We start from the raw sequence: 21,586 nt of genomic DNA on the forward strand, positions 1-21,586 counted from the left end.
ATTTGCCTTTGTGAGATTCAATACAATAAATATCGCTGTTTCACTTAGACCTGCTTCAGTGGAGTCTGAAGAAATGCAGTATTTTGGATGTAAATCATGTAATCTATCAATACAATGTGTATATGAAATAAGAGTTTCGAGAAACATTTTGACATGTACAGATGCTTTCCGACAGAGTCTAGAGATTTGTTTCGCCTCATCCAATTAAGACAATTTTATACTGGTTGCTTTCTTTGATTATAGTCACCTCAAATAAGCATAGCATTGCATCTTGGAGCAAATGCCAAAGTTCAAATGAGTTAATTTCATTTTGCTAAAACTGCATTTCATACTGTTAAAAATGGTTAATGATTTTTGCACTGTGTACGTAGGCACCTGTACTCTCTTATATATCAGTTCAAAGGTTGAACCAATATAGAACAACTTGGTAGAGCTTCAATATGAACTCAGCTCTCCATACCATTTGCTTGTTTCCCCCTTAAGGTTTAGCTATTGAAGGAATTTACTGACCTCAGATTTGTTTTAACATGCGGCTTGGATTTATAGAGCTTATCTCCTGCAAGAACATAGCTTATTTGTTACCCGACTTCCCATTCAGCACTTTATCCTGTTTCATTGCCGATCACTTCTTTACAGAATCATACTTTTCTTTATATCTCCTCTCATCTTAAACCATTGTAGTGTATTATCTTTTATTCTGTGTAATCCCTGAACCCTTTCTAATTCATTCTGGACTGTTAATGCTCAATAAAATAAAGTCTTCTTCCTTCAGTGGATCATATTATATAATACTGCTGTGTGCGATTATTTTCTTTATAAGGTCTACTTTGAATCATCAAAATCAGTTCTGTGCAACTTCTGTTGTGATAAATAGCCTTAAGTTTGTAGCAAATTCTTAAAAACCCTGTGAGTACGAACAAAATCTCCCCATCATTGCCTTTAATTGCTGTTATATTGGCAATCGGACTCAGAGGGGCTTCTTGGATAGCTAGTATGCGAAATGCTTAGTTACATTGTGGGGGGAGAGGAAAGCAGCTTTTACGTTACATATAGCCATTTGACTTGGGACTGTGATGCAGACTCGGAGGGGGGGGGTAGAAATTGGATCTTGTTGCGCCTGTTTTGCAGGCATTAAAATGCTGTCATGAAGGCCAATTTCAGAAACCAATATCCTGCACCCCAGGGGTGTCTGAAAGACGTCCAATCCAATATTGGGTCGAGCCATTTATCAGGCGTTCCCCATGCATCAGGCATTAGGTTCTTTACATACAGAAATGAGGGGCCGAATGCCTGTTTTGGGCCCCCTCTGCTTAACTGAATATCGCAGAGCGGGGCAGGAGCCAGACCTGCTCCGCTTGGGATTCTTTACACATTCACTGCAGCCTGAGCAGCGACCGCCACCAAAAGGTATGTTTTTAACAAGAAAAAACTTGGCTTTGAAGCCAGAAAGAGGAGTGCTGCTCCTGATTCCACTGTTCCCGCAATCGCACCCCTCCTCCATTGCGACTCACCCTTCTCCGCGCCCCCCACTCCCCCCCACCGATCCAGGACTTATTTTAGGGCCGCTGCTGGTGAGGAAAGAGGCCCCATATTCACCAATGTAAAATGGACGAGCTGCTTGTGGAAGCACAACAGGTGCACAAATAATGAAAATGAGACGCAAATTTGGGCTGTGCTTGGGCCTTCTGGTTGGGGTGCGTGCTGCTGCCTGCTCGCCACTGGTTATGCACTGAAAACAAGCCATAACCAATTTCTAGGCCAGGGTGACTGACACTAACTTGCTTTGATGAGTACAAAAATTCAATGAATAAATTGGTATTTAAGTGAAAACAATTTAAAAATCATAATTCTGATTTGACAATATTGTTTAAAAAAATTGTGCATTGGCATTTCTAAAAGTGCAGTTCACACTCGGAAGTCCCCCCTTGGTGACTTTCTAATCTCAGCTGATTCCATTGGGAGAGATGTTTCTCCGCAGGAATGAAGGATCAGGGGATGAAGGCGTCTCATCTACCGCCATACACCATGGAATCACCTGTACTGCATAATAAAGTCAAATCTACCTCGCCATTACATTGGAGTGCTACTGTCTCAGGCTTCTATCGGTGCCACTGTACAATCTGCTCGGCAGTGTAAGGCAGTGGATGAGGCTTCCTTGTCCTCCCATTATTCCCCCCCGCTGAAGAAACATCTCCCTCAGCAACACCACCTGAAATCAGAAAGTCACTGAGTGGTAACCTACAAGTATAAACAGCACTTTCTGAAACATCAGTGTAAAGTTTGTAGTAAGATTGACAAATTAAACAGATATGATTTTAAACTGCATTTATTTACAACATTGAAAGCTACAGCGTGAGAGCTGCAAATCCTTTTAGTTCGTGTAACCTGTTAAATGCTTGCAGTCTTTCGGTGCTATCTGTGCGTTCTGTTTTCCTATTCTATGCTTGTATTTTGCCTTAATAACAAAAAATATGCATTTTCAAATACTGCAGTTTAGCATGACATAAATGTTTTATTCAGAAAAATGGCATTAGATGTTATGGATCATTAACATTTCCAATGAAGGGAGCTCAGCAATGCTGCACCTGTGGCACATGGTTGTTCAGTTCCAATGCAATGCATAGTATTTACGACATGAATCACAATCAAATAAGATCAGATTATTAGGACAGGATGAACTTCTGATTGAATTGTGCGTTGAGTTTCCTGAATGTTGTTTCACCCTGCTTCAGTTACAATGGCTGTAAACATGTCTGAAGCTCCTCAGGCTCAGCGCACTCCCTAGTTTGGAAATGAACCACGCAGAACAGCAAAATCCAGCTGCTGTGCTGAGTGAGCTGATCTCAGCTGGGGCCGTGGTGCCATAGCCGGTCTCCCCACCCCGAGCTCGGAAGACAAAATCAGCCAGGGTTCCTCTTCTAGCACGCTTGTCTGGTGGCCCCTTGCTGGACAGTGTTTGTCTGTGGTCGTCAGGTGAGGACAGGCTTGGGTTCAGCTGTGATGTTCCCTGTGATCCAATCGCAGCCCCTCCCAGCACTCGTTATCTATTTGTACACAGAATTAATGGCTGCTTTGGAAAGTTACTGAAAGATGGTCAATTCCTGTTCAACTCTACTTTAGCATGAGTCAACGGGGGGGGCGGGTGGCGGGGGGGGCGGTTGGCGGGGCAGGGAAAGGGGGGACACAATTTTACGAACATACACGTGAACATACAAATTAAGAGCAGGAGTAGGCCACTTGGCCCCTCAAGCCTGCTCCACCATTCAATAAGATCATGGCTGATCTGATTACTCCACATTCCCGCCTACCCCCGATAACCTTTCACCCCCCTTGCTTATCAAGAATCTGTCTACCTCTGCCTTAAAAATATTCAAAGACTCTGCTTCCACTGCCCTCCGAGGAAGAGAGTTCCAAAGACTCACAATCCTCTGTGAGAAAAAAATTCTCTCATCTCTGTCTTAAATGGGCAACCCCTTATTTTTAAACAGTGACCCCTAGTTCTAGATTCTCCCACAAGAGGAAACATCCTCTCCACATCCACCCTGTCAAGACCCCTCAGGATCTTATTTTACCCTGAATGCGAGACCCCCGTGAGACAGATGGCCCGGAAGTCAATTCCGCCACCTCCCCTGTATTGGCGGGCTTTGTGATTTTCCCCCACGTCCCACCGACTTCCCTCCCATTGGCTGGCAAAAATTAAATGAGGCCTGCAAGTTAAAATAGCCCAGGCCTAATTTCTGGAAAAGCACTACCCACCCACCCGAAGTTAAAATTGGGACCAGCATCTTAGGGGACAGGAGATGGTCTAATGAATCAGTAAGTAATTTTAATATTGAACAAAGGAAGCAAGATTTCTGAATTAATATTAGTTGTATCTTAATGCATTGCTGAGCAACACATACACACCAGTGCGACTTTAGATATATTGGTTAAATGCAATGCTGACCAGGTGACTGATAACTAATCATAAACCATAACACCCATAAGGACTACTGTCACGGACAAATCAGTTTATGAGCAATCTGAAAGAAAAGCTAATGAACTGTTGCCTGAACCAGATCCTTTGTGAGCTCACAGTATTTATTTTGGTGCTAGATTAAATGGGCTACAAATGGCAATGATAACATTTGTGATTTGTAATATGCATTATAATAATTTTGCTGCATTTAGTTTCATACATTTCTCAGTTTCAAATATAATTGAAAGAATTTCAATTCAGTAGATAAACTGTGACCAGTTGATATAACCTGCCATTTTCTCCATGCTACAGTGAGTCAAGGTGGAGTTGCTCTGGTGCCTGACATGTGTCCTGATCCAGGAGTTCCAGAAAATGGCAAAAGAACAGGGTCTGACATCAGGTAAGCAAAAATTTGGTACTTGCATGAAGGAGATGCTGAAGCAAACCTTTTAAATAAGTTAACTAAGAGTGCATGTTGGCAGTAGAAAGAGTGTGTTTACAATTGGTTATAAAGTGTTGCATTCTCATTGTGTCCATATATTATACCAGAAGAGGAGCTAGAGTAAATACTCCTATTAGACATATGTTGGCTCAGCGCTGTGAGAATGGAAAGTTCAAGGTGTCGGAATTTATACAACAATCTGTAAGCTATCTGTTGCTGACTGAAATATCACATCAGCTTATACCACATTGTGATGTTAGTGGCAAAACTATAGGGATCATTTTTACCTGTATATCCATATAAATGCAGATTCCATGGTACTAACACCTAAAACACACTATCAGTTAAATGTGTAGTAAGGCTTATTTTGCCTTTACTTTCTTCCCATTTTTACATCCTAACTTCCGCTGACTACTGTCAGTCCTCCTTCTTCAGCTGGGAAATTGAGACAGTCATGCTCATGGGCTTTTTTGGGTCAAAGGCAATGGATGAATCTGCCAGAAAGGTTGTTTCTGAAGGGCAGGAGCAAATGCAATAGCCTGCTGATGAATGACAAAGCTCATCCTGTGATTGAGCTCAAATGGTGGTGAAGGAGGACAAACACTGAACTCTTGACCTTCCAGAGCTACTGTATCCCTAGAACAATGTTTGTCTAACAATAGTCTCTCTTCCAGTTCTATCATGAGAGATTCCACTCTTGACAGAACCTGGAATATTAAAGTATGCACAATTATGTTATGAAATTGGGAAATAGTTTGTATTTTACAAAAAAAAGTTTCACCTTCATTTTTATTTTAGAACATGTAAAGATCTGATTTCCTATTCCATGTTATGGTGCTAAACTGCATTGCAAATGTGGTCCGAAGACGTTGCTGGTTAATACTTAACAAAAAAAAGATTCATAATGTAATATCGTCAAAGCACTTAATTATAGAATCAAATAATAACTGGATCACTCGGATTAAAAAAAAAGACTTTGAATATTTCCAAATCCACATAAAGACTGAAAGAAAAGGATCAAGGCCAAATGGCCCAGCACAAAATACCTGAAAAGACTGGCAATGGAACTGTTAACCCAGCAACTCACATCAGAGAATTGAGGCATCTAATCAATTCTGTGGCAACCAAAGCAATCAACAGGCAGTAGTTCAAAGAAGAAAGGTTTAAAAGTAAAATTATGCCGATTCCACCCCAATCAGCTTCAATAAGAGCAACTTCTGCTCATGTGGCACCTTTAACATAGCAAAACTCAAGCAACTTCACAAGAGTGCTCTAGTTCTTACTTAGTGCCTGCATGATTGACATGGAGTGCTTGGGCTGAAATTGACACGTTACTGATCAGCTCATCAAATGCATTTCCTAACATTTCTAAATGATTGATAGTTTCAAAACAAAAATGGTGACTATTTGTTGTTTGGTGGAAATTTATCTTCTACAATTCCTGACCCTGCCCAATTATTTAATGAGTGGAGACTTTGGAAGGTTTAATGGAGGGTGACCTGCAGGATTGCGGGCGAGCTGACTTAGGCTGCAGAGCTCATCGGAAATAGCGATCATTTACACTATCTGCCGAATCACTCAGTATATCCTGATTCCATTGTGATAACTTACATGCACCAGGTACCTTCGTCATGAGCCAGCGCAGGAACCATCTAATTGCAAGGCTGCACATGCGCACACATTGCATGCACTCAAATAAGAGCATTTTTAGACAACCTTGGGGCAGAGTGGGAAGTTTAATTTGCCTGCTGATCTTTATGAGCAAACACTGACAAGCAGACACAGCCCGAGAAATGACAATTAGCGAAGTCAAACACTGACGGTTGACATCCCCTTGTTAAGCGCTGCATAGACATCAAATGTGTTTTTAGCAGAGTAAGGTGATCGAAAACCATCTAAAATCACAACTGCAGCTGTGGGTAATAGTTTACTGACTATGTTTTGTTAAATTGCAGTCAATATTTCATTACACCTTTGGGAAAATTCATTTCTAAATTTGTAATGTTTCATGTGCTTTGTACAGACCATTGGTTCTGCTTTGTGATGCCAATGTTTTTCTTTTATTACCCACTGGTGTCACTAACTTAAGGCTATTATCTCCTCATAACAATTACCCAACAAAAAACAAAATAATTTGCACATATATAATGGCTCTATGGCCAGACTCTGCAACTGTACAGGGCGCTGGTGAGACCACACCTGGAGTGCTGCGTATAGTTTTGGTCTCCTTATTTAAGGAGGGGTATACTTGCATTGGAGGCAGTTCAGAGAAGGTTCACTAGGTTAATTCCTGAGATGAAGGGGTTTTCTTATGAAGAAAGGTTGAGCTGGTTGGACCTATACTCATTGAAGTTTAGAAGAATGAGAGGTGATCTTATTGAAACATATAAGATTCTGAGGGGGCTCGACAAGGTAGATGCAGGGAGGATGTTTCCCCTCGTGGGGGAATCTAGAACTAGGGGGCATAGTTTCAGAATAAAGGGTCGCCCATTTAAAACGGAGATGAGGAGTAATTTCTTCTCTCAGAGGGTCGTGAATCTTTGGAATTCTCTACCCCAGAGAGCTGTGGAGGCTGGGGCATTGAATATATTCAAGGCAGAGATAGACAGATATTTGAGCTACAGGGGAGTCAAGGGTTATGGGGAGTGGGCGGGAAAGTGGATTTGAGGCCAAATCAGATCAGCCATGATCTTATTGAATGGCAGAGCAGGCTCGAGGGGCCGCATGGCCCACTCCTGCTCCTATCTCTTATGTTCTCTTATGTTCTTATGTAGTGACACTTCAGTGTACTGGTTTAATAGCAGTGTTTTTAGTCCGCTGAAGATTCCTAGCTAACACGAGGATTTATGTGCTAGCTTACCTACTGCCAGCTACCTTGGCCACACACCAGCGCAGGAGCCACCTGATCATCTGGAAATGCGTGCACACAAGTTCTCTGTATGCACAGAAGAGATTCGTGGAGCATTCAAGACTAACCATGGAAGTTTAAATCTTGGGTTGGTTTCTGTCAGCAATTACGATCCCACAAAAAATACACTGGTTGTGAGCGTTGCAATATGGAGAGTTGGCGTGTATGTGTTTTGGAAGAAAATTGCAGAACCATGAAGGCAGAAGGCTCTGCTCCTAATGGTGGAACAGAGGGAGGAGTAAAGCACAAAGGGCAGAATTGCAAGTGTGAAAGGAATGGCTTGGGCATTGTAGGGATGCTTCATGGTGCTGGTGTGGGGTGGTGCCAACCTGGTGCATCATGTGGCAGCCAGGGTGTACAGAGTCAAGTGAAGTAAATCTGGCCATGGTGAGGCCATCCCTGGAGTCCCAGGCAGTAATGTGGTCGGGTGCTGATGCCCTGTGTCCTGTGCAGCATCAGTTGATTGCGGAGAAGGTTGGTGTTGTTGTTGGCGCTACTGGTGTGCCTGACGCTGCTGGTGTTGGAGCTGATCATGGTGGGATTCTGAGGACCAAGGTGAGATAGTTTCAAGGGCACCGATGCTGATGTAATAGACGACAGGTGAACTTGAGATGACAGAAGCAAGCTGTCAATGATGAGAGAGATAGTTCCAATGAGGTGTCACTGGATATAGAGTTTGCTCCAAACACTTGCGACCTGTATAAAGCTGAATCTGTCTTCCAAATGTAGTAAGCAGCAGCTTCTGAGCTTGGAAAGTGAACAGCTGTGAGATGGAAGCTTTTATAGTACATTTGCAGCTGTCAAGTAATGTGATGATTCCATGGCCATTGAACTCTTGACCTGCTTACCTGACATGATCCCCGAACAGCGTGGACCCCATGTGCGACCTCGTAAAATGTAAAGGTGAGTTCAAAATACTTCTGAATGTGCTGTTAACAAGGTTATAATGACCTGAATTGCCTCCCCCGCCGCTGCGTGTCGGGTCTGTTCAGCGCTGACAGACCCGACATCTGGGAAAGCCACATGGTGGCGGGGTCCCGACCCACTGTCAAAATAAAACATTTTCCCACCCAACCCGCCACCGAACGCGCCCGCTGACCCCCTGAAAAACTCCCCCCATGCTTTCGCAAAGAGTAAGTGGTGAAAACGTATTAATTGCTAACAGATGTAGACCAGCATCACAAGCTGGAAAGACAGGTGGAGAGTTGCTTGGGCAGATAAGGCTGCAGAATGTGCTCGTCGTGAAAGATTTCAAAATCCCATGTGTTGAACAGCCACATCAGAGACAAGTTGAAGGGAGTGATCAGAATACTAACAAATTCATTGAGGCAGGCAAGCATGGTTAACTCACACAACATGTGAAGCAGGCTAAGTAGAGCAGTGGCTGTATTGGATTTGATGTTGAGCAATCCACTGGATCTGGTTAGCACCTGGAATCTGGTGAGCAACTGGGATCATGTGATCATGGTATTATAGTTTGATATTGTTGAAGCTGAGGCCAAAAACAACAATGGGGTTTTGGAAAAGCAGGTCTTTGGAGCTATGAGAAATGTTTTAGGTGACATTATTGGGAAATCAGACTTAAAAACAGAATGGAAGAACAATGGAATGCATTTGAGACTATTTTACAGGGGAGAAGCAAAAGTATATTCCATTTAAAAAAAAAAGAAACATGACAATATCCAGACTGCAGTGCGTTAGTAAGAAGGGGAAAAAAACACTTTGAGGTACAAAAAGAAAATGAAATTAAGATTTACATTTATATAGCATCTTGCACTTCCTCGGGACATCCCAAAGTGCTTTACAGCCTATGAAGTACTTTTTGAACTGTAGTGATGTAGCAAAGGCAGTAGCCAATTTGCATATAGCAAGCTCCCACAAACAGCAAGGTGTTAATGACCAGATACTCTGGGCTGGATTTTCATTCAGCAGTCGGGAAGGAGGCGGGACTACAACTTTCAGGTTTTAGTCCAGCCTCCATCGAAATCCGGCCAATCCACGCGATTTTCCCTTGATTGACCTTGTTGAGCCCGCCCAGCGGGCTCAGCAGGCCAATTAAGGGCCACCCGACAACAGGTGGCATCACAGACTGAAATTTCATCTGTCAAGAGGTGTTGACAGATGAAATATCAGTGTTTCACAGCTGTTTGAAGCTGTCAAACACTGACAGTCTGACTTCTAACCTGAGTCCTTCTACGCAGACTCAGTTAGAACTCTCACCGGCACTGAAAGCTGAAGGCTGTCACTTTTGACAGATCGCAGCCATTCAGCTTTCAATGCCGGATGAGTGATGGACTCCTGACGCCTAGAGGAAGAAAGGTTGTTAAGGTAAGTACAGGTAATTTAAACATTTTTACACACTTTAGACACACCAAACACACTTACCTTTGCACTCATGCACCCATCACTCACCTGAACACCGACACCGTGACCCCTCCAAGTCCTTCAACCCGACGGCCCGCCTGCTCTAACCTGGCGTGGTTTGGGCCATCGGGAATCCCACACGACACCCCTCAAAATAGGGATTAGGCTAAAAACTGCCTGTTAACTACCTGTTAACAGGCAGTTAATTGGCACTAATCCCCTTCCCGTCTCGGGTCGGCGGGTCCCAGTGTGGGGCGGGTACCCGCCTCCTTTGAAACTTACGTGGAGGCGGGTTTTGGGCGGGATGGCGTCGGGACCCCCGAATTCGGGATTTTTGCCCCCCCGCACGCCTAAAAGCCCGCCTCACGGCACACTGAAAATCTGGCCCTCTGTTTTTGTGATGTTAGTTGAGGAATAAACATTGGCCAAGACACCAGAAATAACTCCCCTGTTCTCCTTCGAAATAGTGCCATGGGATCTTTTACATTGACCTAAGAGGGCAGACAGGGCCTCGGTTTAACATTTCATTCGAAAGACGACAACTCCGACAGTGCAGCACTGGACTTGTCAGCCTCATTTATGTGCTCAAGTCTCTAGAGTGAGAATTGAACCTTCAGACTCCGAGGCAAGAGTGCGACCCACTGAGCTACAGCTGACACACTGAAACCAAACAATTGGAAGGCTTAGAATTCCTACAAAAATACAACTGAGGAAACTAAAGACATTATTAGAAAAAGTGAGAGAAGTAGCGATATCACAAAACAGTTTCACTGCTCTATTAATAGTAGATGGAAGGTCAAAGAGCATGTGGATCCAAAATTATATCTTTTAATCAGAATAGGGAAGCTATGTATTGAATGGATTTGTTATATCAGTTTTCACAAAGGAGGACTGTGGATAAATTCTAGCCATAGTAAATGGGATTAATCAACCCATAGCATATGTATAAGTCAATAATAAATGTGCTATACAGAAATGGAAGGAATAAATATTCAAAAAACTCTTCGGCCAGATTGTATACATCCTAGAATTCTTAAGGAATTGAAGGAGAAAATTTGTGATATTTTTCGGAGTTCTATAAGCACTCAAGTAGTACCCAAGCACCGAAGAATGGCAAATGAAGTTCCAATAACGATTCAGGTCGATGGCAGGTTATCCAGATGAACTGAGAACTGGCTTGACAACAGAAAGCAGTGGATGATGATAAAGGAAAAATGCTTTATTCCCCCCCTGCCCCATGCTATCCGACCCCCACCTCACCACACTTCCGAGTTTCCCTTCCGAAAATCCTCCCACCTCCCTGCTCTCTTCCCGGACCCCGAGTAAATATCAGGGCCATGATGAAGGTCTTCAAAATAATGAGAGGTACAGATGAGTTAGAAGTAAACAAGCTATTTATTTTGGATGAGCATAGGACTAGACAGCACTGGTACAGAATCTACAAGCCTCACTCAAGGTTGGAGATTAGACAAAAACTTTTATTCCCACGGGTTAATTAGTACCTTTGAAATGGAGCTGAATCAATATCTGTTGAGAAGTAGGACTGAGGACTATAGAAATATTTCACAAGACTGCTTGATTTTTTTTGTTTCTATAAGAGGTTGGAGAAGGAAATTAGTTTTCATTAGAGTAGGGCATCAAAAGGTGGTTGGGAAAGAAAGCCCATGAATGAATGATCAAACAGGGGCTTCGAATGGAATGGGCATCAAACATAGACTCTGAACATTATGGATTTCCTTATATATCCTTAAATAGAAGAATTGGGATGTTCAGGCATACTGTATTCTGGCTGTACATAGTAGAGATCTGCAGAAAATAATCTGCATGCTTTTTTTTTTACTTCTATTTGTCCATAGTTATTGATTTGAATTTTGTGGCATTTTCAGAGAACATGTGATTACATCAAAGTGAATAAAGCGCCATACTATTAAATTATGGTACTATTCCATCAGTTGTTTTGTAATATGTGCATTTATCACAAGTCTTAGCTCAAGACATTTACTTTTGTGTTCCATCTATTAAGTTAGTAATGATTTAACAAGAAATAAGATTGTACATTGAAATGATTCAGTGAGCAGCACACATTGTTATGACAAATGCTAGTAGTCTCGTGGTTAACATAACAATTAGTTCAGTGTAAATACATTTAACTACAATTGCAATTGAAGAATGAAGGCAGAACCAGCAAATTAATTATTAACTTTTACTAAGTGCATTCAACTTTAACATGATACAACACTCAGTAAAATTCATATTAATAAATTCATATTATTTACTGATGCAATATTAATCCTTATAGAACTGTGAGAGAACAAGAAATGAATAATCAGAATATCGTATCTATAATCGGCATTCATTGTATATTTTTTCTGTCAGTATGTTAATTGCATTATTCAATCTAATAAGGATATCATAACAGACCTGACAACAGGCTGAGCGTCACCTCTGGCTTAATATTTGTAACTGTAGCCATTCATGGTTACAGTTTCTTCTTAATCTTGTATTCCTGCAGTTTCTGAGCCATCACATACTGATGTGTCATTAGCTCAGAGACTTGTCAGTCTGTTCAATGAGCAATTTTGAATTGCCAATCCATTTCTTGTGATTAGCTAGGGCTAGAGGTCTTAATGAAAACTCCTATGTTCAATCATCTCCTCCATGTTCCAAAATATCAAAGATTCTTTTGACTAACAAGATTATTTATGTAAGAAATAAATGAAGACTGTTTACATAGAACCATAGAAAAATTACGACACAGAAGGAGGCCATTCTGCCCATCATGTCCATGCCAGTCGGGAAAGAGCTACCCAGCCTAATCCCACCTTCCAACTCTTGGTCCTTGGCCTTGTAGGTTACGGCTCTTCAATCTGTTGAGGGTTTCTGCCTCTACCACCTTTTCGGGCAGTGAGTTCCAGACCCCCACCACCCTCTGGATGAAATTTGTTTTCCTCATCTCCCCTCTAATCCTTCTACCAACTACTTTAAATCTATGCCCCCTGGTTCATGACCCCTCTGCTAAGGGAAATAGGTCCTTCCTATCCACTCTATCTAGGCCCCTCATAATTTTATACGCCTCAATCAAGTCTCCCCTCAGCCTCCTCTGTTCCAAAGAAAACAACCCCAGCCTATCCAATCTTTCCTCATAGCTAAAGTTTTCCAGTCCTGGCAACATCCTCGTAAATCTCCTCTGCACCCTCTCCAATGCAATCACATCCTTCCTGTAACGTGGTGACTAGAACTGCAAGCTGAGGCCTAACCAGTGTTGTATACAGTTCCAGCATAACTTCCCTGCTGTTATATGCTATGCCTTAGCTAATAAAGGAAAGCATTCCGTATGCGTTTTTAACTACTTTATTGACCTGTCCTGCTACCTTTAAGGACCTGTGGACATACACTCCAAGGTCCCTCTGTTCCTCCACACCTCTCAGTATCCTCCCATTTATTGTGTATTCCCTTGCCTTGTTGCCTCTCCCCAAATGCATTACCTCACACTTTTCTGGATTGAATTCCATTTGCCACTTCTCTGCCCAACTGACCAGTTCATCGATACCTTCCTGCAGTCTAAAGCTTTCCACCTCACTGTAAACCACACGGACAATTTTTGTATCATCTGCAAATTTCTTTATCATGCCCCCTACATTTAAGTCTAAATCATTAATATATACTACAAAAAGTAAGCGATCGAGTACTGAGTCCTGTGGAACCCCACTGGAAACAGCCTTCCAGTCGCAAAAACTCCCCTCAACCATTGCCCTTTGCTTCCTGCCACTGAGCCAATTTTGGATCCAATTTGCCACTCTCCCTTGGATCCCATGGGCTTTTAATTTTTGATCAGCCTGCCATGTGGGACCTTGTCAAAAGCCTTGCTAAAATCCATGTAGACTACATCAAATGCATAGCCTTCATCGACCCTCCTTGTTAAGGCCTCAAAGAATTCAATTAAGTTGGTCAGACATGACCTTCCCTTAACAAAACCATGCTGTCTGTCCTTGATTAATCTGTGTCTTTCTAAATGAAGGTTTATACTGTCCCTCAGAATTGATTCCAGTAATTTGCCCACCACCGAGGTTAACCTAACTGGCCTGTAATTGCTCGGTTTATCCCTTCCTCCCTTTTTAAACAATGGTACAATGTTAGCAGTTCTCCAATCCTCTGGCACCACTCCTGTAGCCAGGGAGGATTGGAAAATGGTCAGAGCCTCCGCAATTTCCTCCCTTGCTTCTTTTAATAGCCTCGGATATATTTCATCCGGCCCTGGCGATTTATCTACTTTCAAGGATGCTCAACCCCTTAATACTTCCTCTCTTACTATGTTTATCCAATATTTCACTATCTTCCTCCTTAACTCCAACATTGTCGCCCTCTTTTGTGAATACAGCTGCAAAGTATTCATTAAGTACCTTACCCACATCCTCCGCCTCCACACATAGATCACCATTTTGGTCCCTGAAAGGCCCTACTCTTTCCTTAGTTATCCTCTTGCTCTTTATGTAATTATAAAAGATCTTTGGGTTTTCTTTGATTCTACTTGCCAGTATTTTTTCATGCCCTCTTTTTGCTTTCCTAATTTCCTTCTTAATTTCACCCTTACACTTTCTATACTCTTTTAGGCTTTCTGCAGTATTGAGCTCACGATATCTGATATAGGCTTCCCTTTTTTGCCTTATCTTACCCTGTATGCACCTTGTCATCCAGGGGGCTCTAAATTTGGCAGTTCGACCCTTTTTCTTTGTGGGAACATGTTCACCCTGAACTCCATGTATCTCCCTCTTGACTGCCTCCCACTACTCGGTAAATATGATGCCCTGTGTGCTTTTCTCAGACAAAAGTCAGCTGAAACTATTTTCTTATTGGCCCAAAATTTGCTGTTAAAATAACGGCAAGGCTATTACTTATATACAAATGCCACAGCACTTCAGGCGAGGGCTGGTAGGCGATTAAACGTGGAAATCGTGAAGTTGATGTCGGAAATGCACCGCTCCTCCATTGGCTTCGCGAAAATGGCATCTTGCTGTCTAGCTCCCCATTCCAATGCATTGAGCAGTGTGAAGTTGCTGTACATACGCAGTACATATGACTAAACTCGTCACAGAAAGTTAACTCAAGTCATTTCAAGTCTAAGTGCCCTTTTAATGATGTGATAAGTGTTAGTTACTGTCAGTCAACCTCTCTGGCACTGAAAACTAACTATTACAAGTGGGGAGTTTCATTTCCTCACGTTTTAATTGTTGTTGGAGATTTTAAAAAAACCATTTTTTTAAACTTTTCCTTTCTGTCTCTTTTTCTCTCTCTCTTAATCCAGTCTTTCATTCCTCTCTTTATTTCTCTTTCTGTACCTGATTTGACATTGAATTCACTATTCTAACTTACATTTCCTTCTCAGTCTTTGCACTTCTAATTTCAGAATCCTTCAATCTGATTGGTTAAGGAGATACACAGTTGCTTGCTCTGTTCACGCAGATCTCAGATGCCCTGTAGAGGGCGCCACACCATTTCCATCACGCACTTCCAGCAACTTGCAGAACAAAATATCGTCGACTTTAAATGGGCATGGGCAAGTCTAACTAACAGGGCACCATTCGTTGCCCTGCCACAGGAAATTTTGGGTCAATATGTTTGGGATGAGCGTAAATACTTGTTGAAAAGATTGCTGCTGCTGGAAGAAGAGAATTCACTTCAGCATTTGCATAAGCGTTCTTCTTTCTTTCTCTCCCGTTTTCTCATTTCCCCTCCCCCCCCCCCGCCTTTTCTCTGCCATCCTCCTCTAAAGGCTGTGAAGCATGCTGGAACATGGCTCTATAGGCATCAGTAGGTCTTCGGTACATGTTCAAGTGACTGAAGAGCAGGAAGACTGGCAATTGTTTCTCTCCCGAGTCCAGTGGCACTAAAGCCAGTGGCAGCACCCCATTGCTGTCCAAGTTGAGACTAACTAACAGCACAGATTAGGGATCCAAGGCTGACAAAATGTTGGCCTTTATTTCAAGGGGGTTGGAATACAACAGTGTGGAAGTGATGCCTCAGTTTTACAGAGCCTTGGTCAGACTCCATCTGGAGTACTACATTCAGTTTTTGGCACCGCACCTCAGGAAAGATATATTGGCCTTGGAGGGTGTGCAGCGCAGATTCACCAGACTGATACCAGGGCTGAAAGGTTTAAATTAGGACAGGTTGAGTAAACCTGGTGTGTATTCTCTTGAGTTGTGAAGGTTGACGGGTGATCCAAATTATAAAAGGATTCAATAGGGTAGATATAGATAAAATATTTCCTCTGGTGGGGGGTGGGTGGTGTCGTGTATTGATTGCGAGTTTGACACCAGTCAATACGGTAATGTAATGTACGAGTTTAACACCAGTTAATACGGTAATGTAATGTGCATTGCATTATGGGAATTACCCGGGAAAGCTGCAGTCAGCCATTTTAGGAATAAAGTAAAGATCACAGTCAGAAGCCTGTCTGCCTGACTCTGATTTAATTCGACGTATCTACATGCTTGATTGGACGCATTAAAGCATAGATACAACAGGTGGGGAATCCAGAACAAAATTAAAGCTGCCAGTTAGGAGTGACATCAGGAAGCACTTTTTCACACAAGGGGTACTGGAAATCTGGATCTCTCTTTCAAGAGGGTGTGGATGCTGAGTCAATTGAAATGTTTGAGACTGGCATTGCTATATTTTCATTACATAAGGGTATCATGGAAAATGGAGGAAAGGTGGGTAAATGAAGTTGAGGTACAGATCAGCCAGGATCGAATAGAATGGTGGAACAGGCTCGAGGGGCCTATTCCTGTTCCTATGAGTCTGACTTGGAGAGTTGTTTCCCCCGTACCTGCTGAGGTAGCAGTGGAGCAACAATGTAATAAGCTGCCTCTAGCAGTGCCAGTGGTTGGACCTGGCCGTCCTGTTTAGCCCAGTGATGTGGTTTCCTGACCATTAGGTTTTTTTCCCACTTCTTTCATGTGGAATGCATCGTAATTGCCCTCAGAAGAGTACACAATCCTTTGGAAACACTGGTATATCAGAGCCACAAGATTGGACATGAGTTCGGGGGTTGCTGGAAAATAACTGCACTCTGGCTTTAAAAGAAAAACAAACCAAGAAAGCTCATACAATCATCAGGGAAGGGGCTGTGGCCAAAAAAGAAACTTGCCAATCTTGACTTTGTAAAAACAAGGCATGTGCAAGCTTATGCATGTGTGTTTTCTGTCGCTATCATTTTTGTTACCTTCATTCTGCAATTTAACAGACTAGATTCTACGGCACTGTCAACCAAGGCTAGGATAGAAAGCACTTATATTTCCTCTGGGGGGAGCGTCCAGAACAAGGGGGCATAACCTTAAAATTAGAGCCAGGCCATTCAGGGGTGATGTCAGGAAGCAGTTCTTCACGTAAAGGGTAGTGGAAACCTGGAACTCTGTCCCCTAAAATGCTGTCGAGTCTGGGGGGTCAAATGAAAATTTCAAAATTGAGATTGATAGAATTTTGTTCAGTAAGGGTATGAGGGAAATAGAACAAAGGTGGATAGATGGAGTTAAGATACAGATCAGCCATGATCTAATTGAATGGCCAAACATGCTCGAGGGGCTGAAGGGCCTACTCCTGTTCCTATGTTGTTCTGTGATATTGTGCAGACGACTGGGCCTTCTTTTCTTTTCATGAATCTGTCCTCCAGACAATGCAAAACAAGTGTTGACAAGCTTTCTGAGCCATAATGAGCTGTTGTTCCATCTTCATGTGGATTTCAGCTTAATTGTCCTCACATAAGTACAGCATCCTTTGGAAACACTATTTTGTCTTATTATAACACAAAATTGCATGTGAATGGTGTGGTGGAAAACTGGAAAACAATTCAGCCCTTGCAGTAAAATAATAACAAAACAATGCCGATTCATGCAGGTCAGAAAGCATTGCAAGTACATGTCAGAAAAATAAGATGCTCTATATTATTTTTTGACCTTGAAGCTGGTCCTGGAGCTACCATTGCAACATTATTTGGGCCAGTAAAGATTTCCGTTGAATGATATTAAAACCATTCATGACTGATTGATGATCTATTCTTGAGGTACACACTTCCCATTCGGTACTGCTGTTTCCAATAATGGAAATAATTTACAAGTGGCCGTCTCTGTTAGATAGGAAGGCGATACAACAGCAACAACAGCTTGTATTTATATAGCTCCTTTAATGTAGTAAAATGTCCCAAGGTGCTGCACTGGAGTATTATAAGATGAAAAATTTGACACCGAGCCACATAAGGAGAAATTAGGGCGGGTGACCAAAAGCTTGATCAAAGAAGTAGATTTTAAGGAGCGTCTTAAAAGAGGAAAGAGAGGTAGCGAGGTGGAGAGATTTAGGCAGGGAATTCCAGAGCTTAGGGCCTAGGCAACAGAAGGCACGGCCGCCAATGGTTGAGCGATTATAATCAGGGATGCTCAAGAAGGCAGAATTAGAGGAGCGCAGCTAACTCGGGGGGGGGGGGAGGGTGTTGTGGGGCTGAAGGAGATTACAGAGATAGGGAGGGGCAAGGCCATGGAGGGATTTGAAAACAAGGATGGGAATTTTGAAATTGAGGCGTTGCTTAACCGGGAGCCAATGTAGGTCAGCAAGCACTGGGGAGATAGGTGAACGGGACTTGGTGCGAGTTAGGACATGGGCAGCCGAGTTTTGGATTACTTTAAGTTTACATAGGGTAGAATGTGGGAGGCCAGTCAGGAGTGCGTTGGAATAGTTAAGTCTAGAGGTAACAAAGGATTGGACGAGGGTTTCAGCAGTGGATGAGCTGAGGCAAGGGCGGAGACGGGCGATGTTCTGGAGGTGGGAATAGGCGGTCTTAGTTATGCTACGGATATGTGGTCAGAAGCTCATTTCAGGGTCAAATATGACACCAAGATTGCGAACAGCGTGGTTCAGCCTCAGACAGATGTTAGGGGGAGGGATGGAGTCAGTGGCTAGGGAACGGAATTTGTGGCGGGGACCGAAAACAATGGCTTCAGTCTTCCCGATATACTTAACCAAAATATAAGCTTCATTATTGTTCTATCCGTGTATCTTAATGTTGTGTCCTTCAATAATCAGACAACAGACTGCAGGGAATGATCAACAGGTGTCTACTGAATGAGGGTTCAAACTGCAACTGACTGAACAGATCACTACTCAGGGTTTATATACAGGTGTGGTCACTGCCGGTACTACAGGATACAGGAGCTGTAAAATTAGTTCTCCCCCTTAAAGGTACATACATTACAATTCCTCCCCTTTTAGATTAACAGTACCATAACACTCATTTAACAATTAAATATCAAACTAATTACAATTAACACTTTTAACATGCAACATTAACTGAAAATAGTCTATTTATAAATTCAGTCTTTGGGGAGGCTTCCTGATTCTTTCTGGATAACGCCTTTCCCGAGTGTCTCGCTCTTGGTGCGGAGGCGATTCTAACACCCTGTCGTCAGTTGATTCATCAGCTTCCAATGCTATTGTTTCTGAGGTAGATGCGACCTGTACGTCGGGTTCCTCACCAGGTACGTATGGCCGAGACATGGGGTTGACTCGTTCCTGTGACTCTAGGATCTGGTCAGCATGGCGTCTCACAATGTTCTCCCCAACATCCACTGTGTACATTAGTGGCCCCTGCCATGTGCATATCGTTCCTGGTTGCCATTTCTCTGTTTGGTAGTCGCGGGCCAAGACTGGTTGCCCTACATTGAAGCTCCTTGTCGGCTTCTCATTTATGTGCTGGAATTGCTTACTCTCAACATCTCTTCGTACATTTGGTCTGAGCAAATCCAGACGAGATCTCAACCTTCGGTTAAAGAACATCATGGCCGGGGCCTGGTTGGTGACTGCATGTGTTGCATTTCTGTAGGCTAACAGGAAATTGTCCACCTTATGCTGCAGTGGAATGTCGTCATCACACATGGACTTTACTGCTTTTTTAAAAGTTTGTACGAATCTCTCAGCCAATCCATTTGTGGCTGGATGATACGGGGCGGATGTGTAATGCCTTACCCCATTCCTTTTCATAAATCTTCGAAACTCTTCGGACACAAACTGTGGTCCGTTATCAGAGCAAATCTGCTCTGGCAAGCCGTTCCTGGCAAAAATGGTCCGTAGGACTGCAATAGTTTTCTCCGTGGTGGTGGAGGACATTTTGATCACCTCAGGCCATTTCAAGTGCGCATCCACAGCTATTAAAAACATTGAGTCCATGAATGGACCAGCAAAATCAATATGCACCCGTTGCCATGGAGATGAGGGTCACTCCCATGGGTGTAGAGGGGCATGTGGTGGTGCATTTTGGACCTCCTGGCATCCTGAGCAGCTCTTTGTCAGGTCCTCGATTTGCTGATCGATCCCCGGCCACCACACATAAGCCCTAGCAAGGCTTTTCAGTTTCACCACTCCCAGATGACCTTCGTGAAGCTCATTGAGCACTCTCTCCCTTAACTTGGGTGGAATTACCACTCGGGATCCACACATCAAGGTCCCCTGGCATACTGACAGCTGTTCTCTTCTGGATGAGAATGCTGGCAACAGTGAGTCGCCATGTGCTGGCCATCCCTTCACCGTCAAATCATATACTCGAGACAGTGTCGGGTCATTTCGGGTCTCCTTCTTTATACCAGCGTTAGTTACTGGCAAGCATTCAATTATAGTCGAATGAAATATTTCGACAGGATCCACTGCTGGTGCTTCCTCCGCAGTAGGCAGTGGCAGGCGTGATAGCCCATCAGTGTTTCCATGCTGTTTCGTGCCCTTATACTCGATTTCATATTGGTGCGCCCCTAGAAAAAGGGACCATCTTTGTAGCCGTTGCGCAGTCATCACCGGAATGCCCTTCTTTGGATTAAAGATGGAGACAAGTGGTTGGTGGTCAGTCAGCAAGGTGAACTTCTGCCCGTGCAGATAGTGATTGAACTTTTTCACTCCCCACACTAGGCTGAGGGCCTCCCTGTCAATCTGGGTGTAGTTACGCTCGGCTGAGGTTAGTGACCGAGACGCAAAGGCTACTGGCCTCTCCGAGCCGTCCGGGAATTTGTGCGACAGCACCGCTCCAATGCCATAGGGTGATGCATCACACGCCAACCAAATTGGTAGTGCTGGGTTGAAATGAGCCAACACCTCTTTTGATGTGATCAGTGCTTTGCTCTTCTGGAAAGCTCGTTTACATTCGTCACTCCACTTCCATGGTACCCCCGTTTGCAGTAGGGTGTTCAGTGGGTGTAGTACGGTAGACAAATTCGGCAAGAACTTATGGTAGTAGTTCACCAGCCCGAGGAACAACCTCAGTTGTGACACATTTTCCGGTGCTGGAGCCTTGACTACTGCCTCAATCTTTTCAGGGGACTTATGTAACCCCCCTTTATCAATAACGTGGCCACAATACGAGATCTGCTTCTGGAAAAACTCGCATTTGTGGCGATTAACTCGGAGCCCATATTCCTTCAATCTAGTGAGCACCTGCTCCAGGTTGGCGAGGTGATCACTGTCATTTTTGCCCGTGACCAGGATGTCGTCCAAATAACACTGGGTCCCTGGAATCCCTTGCAGGACTTGTTCCATTGCCCTTTGCCAAATAGCCGGAGCTGATGCTACCCCGAACACCAGCCGGTTGTATTGGTAGAGCCCTTTACGAGTGTTGATCGTATGAGGCTTCTTCTACCTCCATTTGCAGGTACGCCTGGGCCAGATCAATCTTAGTGAAGCGTTTCCCTCCAGATAGCGAGGCGAAAATATCTTCAATCCGCGGAAGCGGATATTGTACAGTGTGAAGGACTGGGTTCACTGTCACCTTAAAGTCCCCACAGATGCGAACCTTCTTTGGTTCCCCAGGCGTATTACTCAACGACCTCTTCATTACAGGAATGATGGGTGTAGCCCACTCGCTCCAGCCCACTTTGGACAGTAC

The 21,586-nt window shown here is 43.4% G+C and overlaps 1 protein-coding gene across 1 annotated transcript in view; it reads left to right on the plus strand.

Annotated features, from left to right (window-relative positions):
- The window catches only part of csmd1b (CUB and Sushi multiple domains 1b), a 1,295,488-nt gene that overhangs the window by 135,153 nt on the left and 1,138,749 nt on the right, over positions 1 to 21,586 (plus strand). Inside the window, exon 3 of the mRNA XM_085996460.1 lies at positions 4,271 to 4,358. Coding sequence (XP_085852586.1) covers positions 4,271 to 4,358 — 88 coding nt within the window. The remainder of the gene's footprint in view (positions 1 to 4,270; positions 4,359 to 21,586) is intronic.

This window comes from Somniosus microcephalus, chromosome 9, assembly GCF_052327205.1.
Source record: "Somniosus microcephalus isolate GS21.2 chromosome 9, FLI_Smic_1.0, whole genome shotgun sequence".
Lineage (NCBI taxonomy): Eukaryota > Metazoa > Chordata > Chondrichthyes > Squaliformes > Somniosidae > Somniosus > Somniosus microcephalus.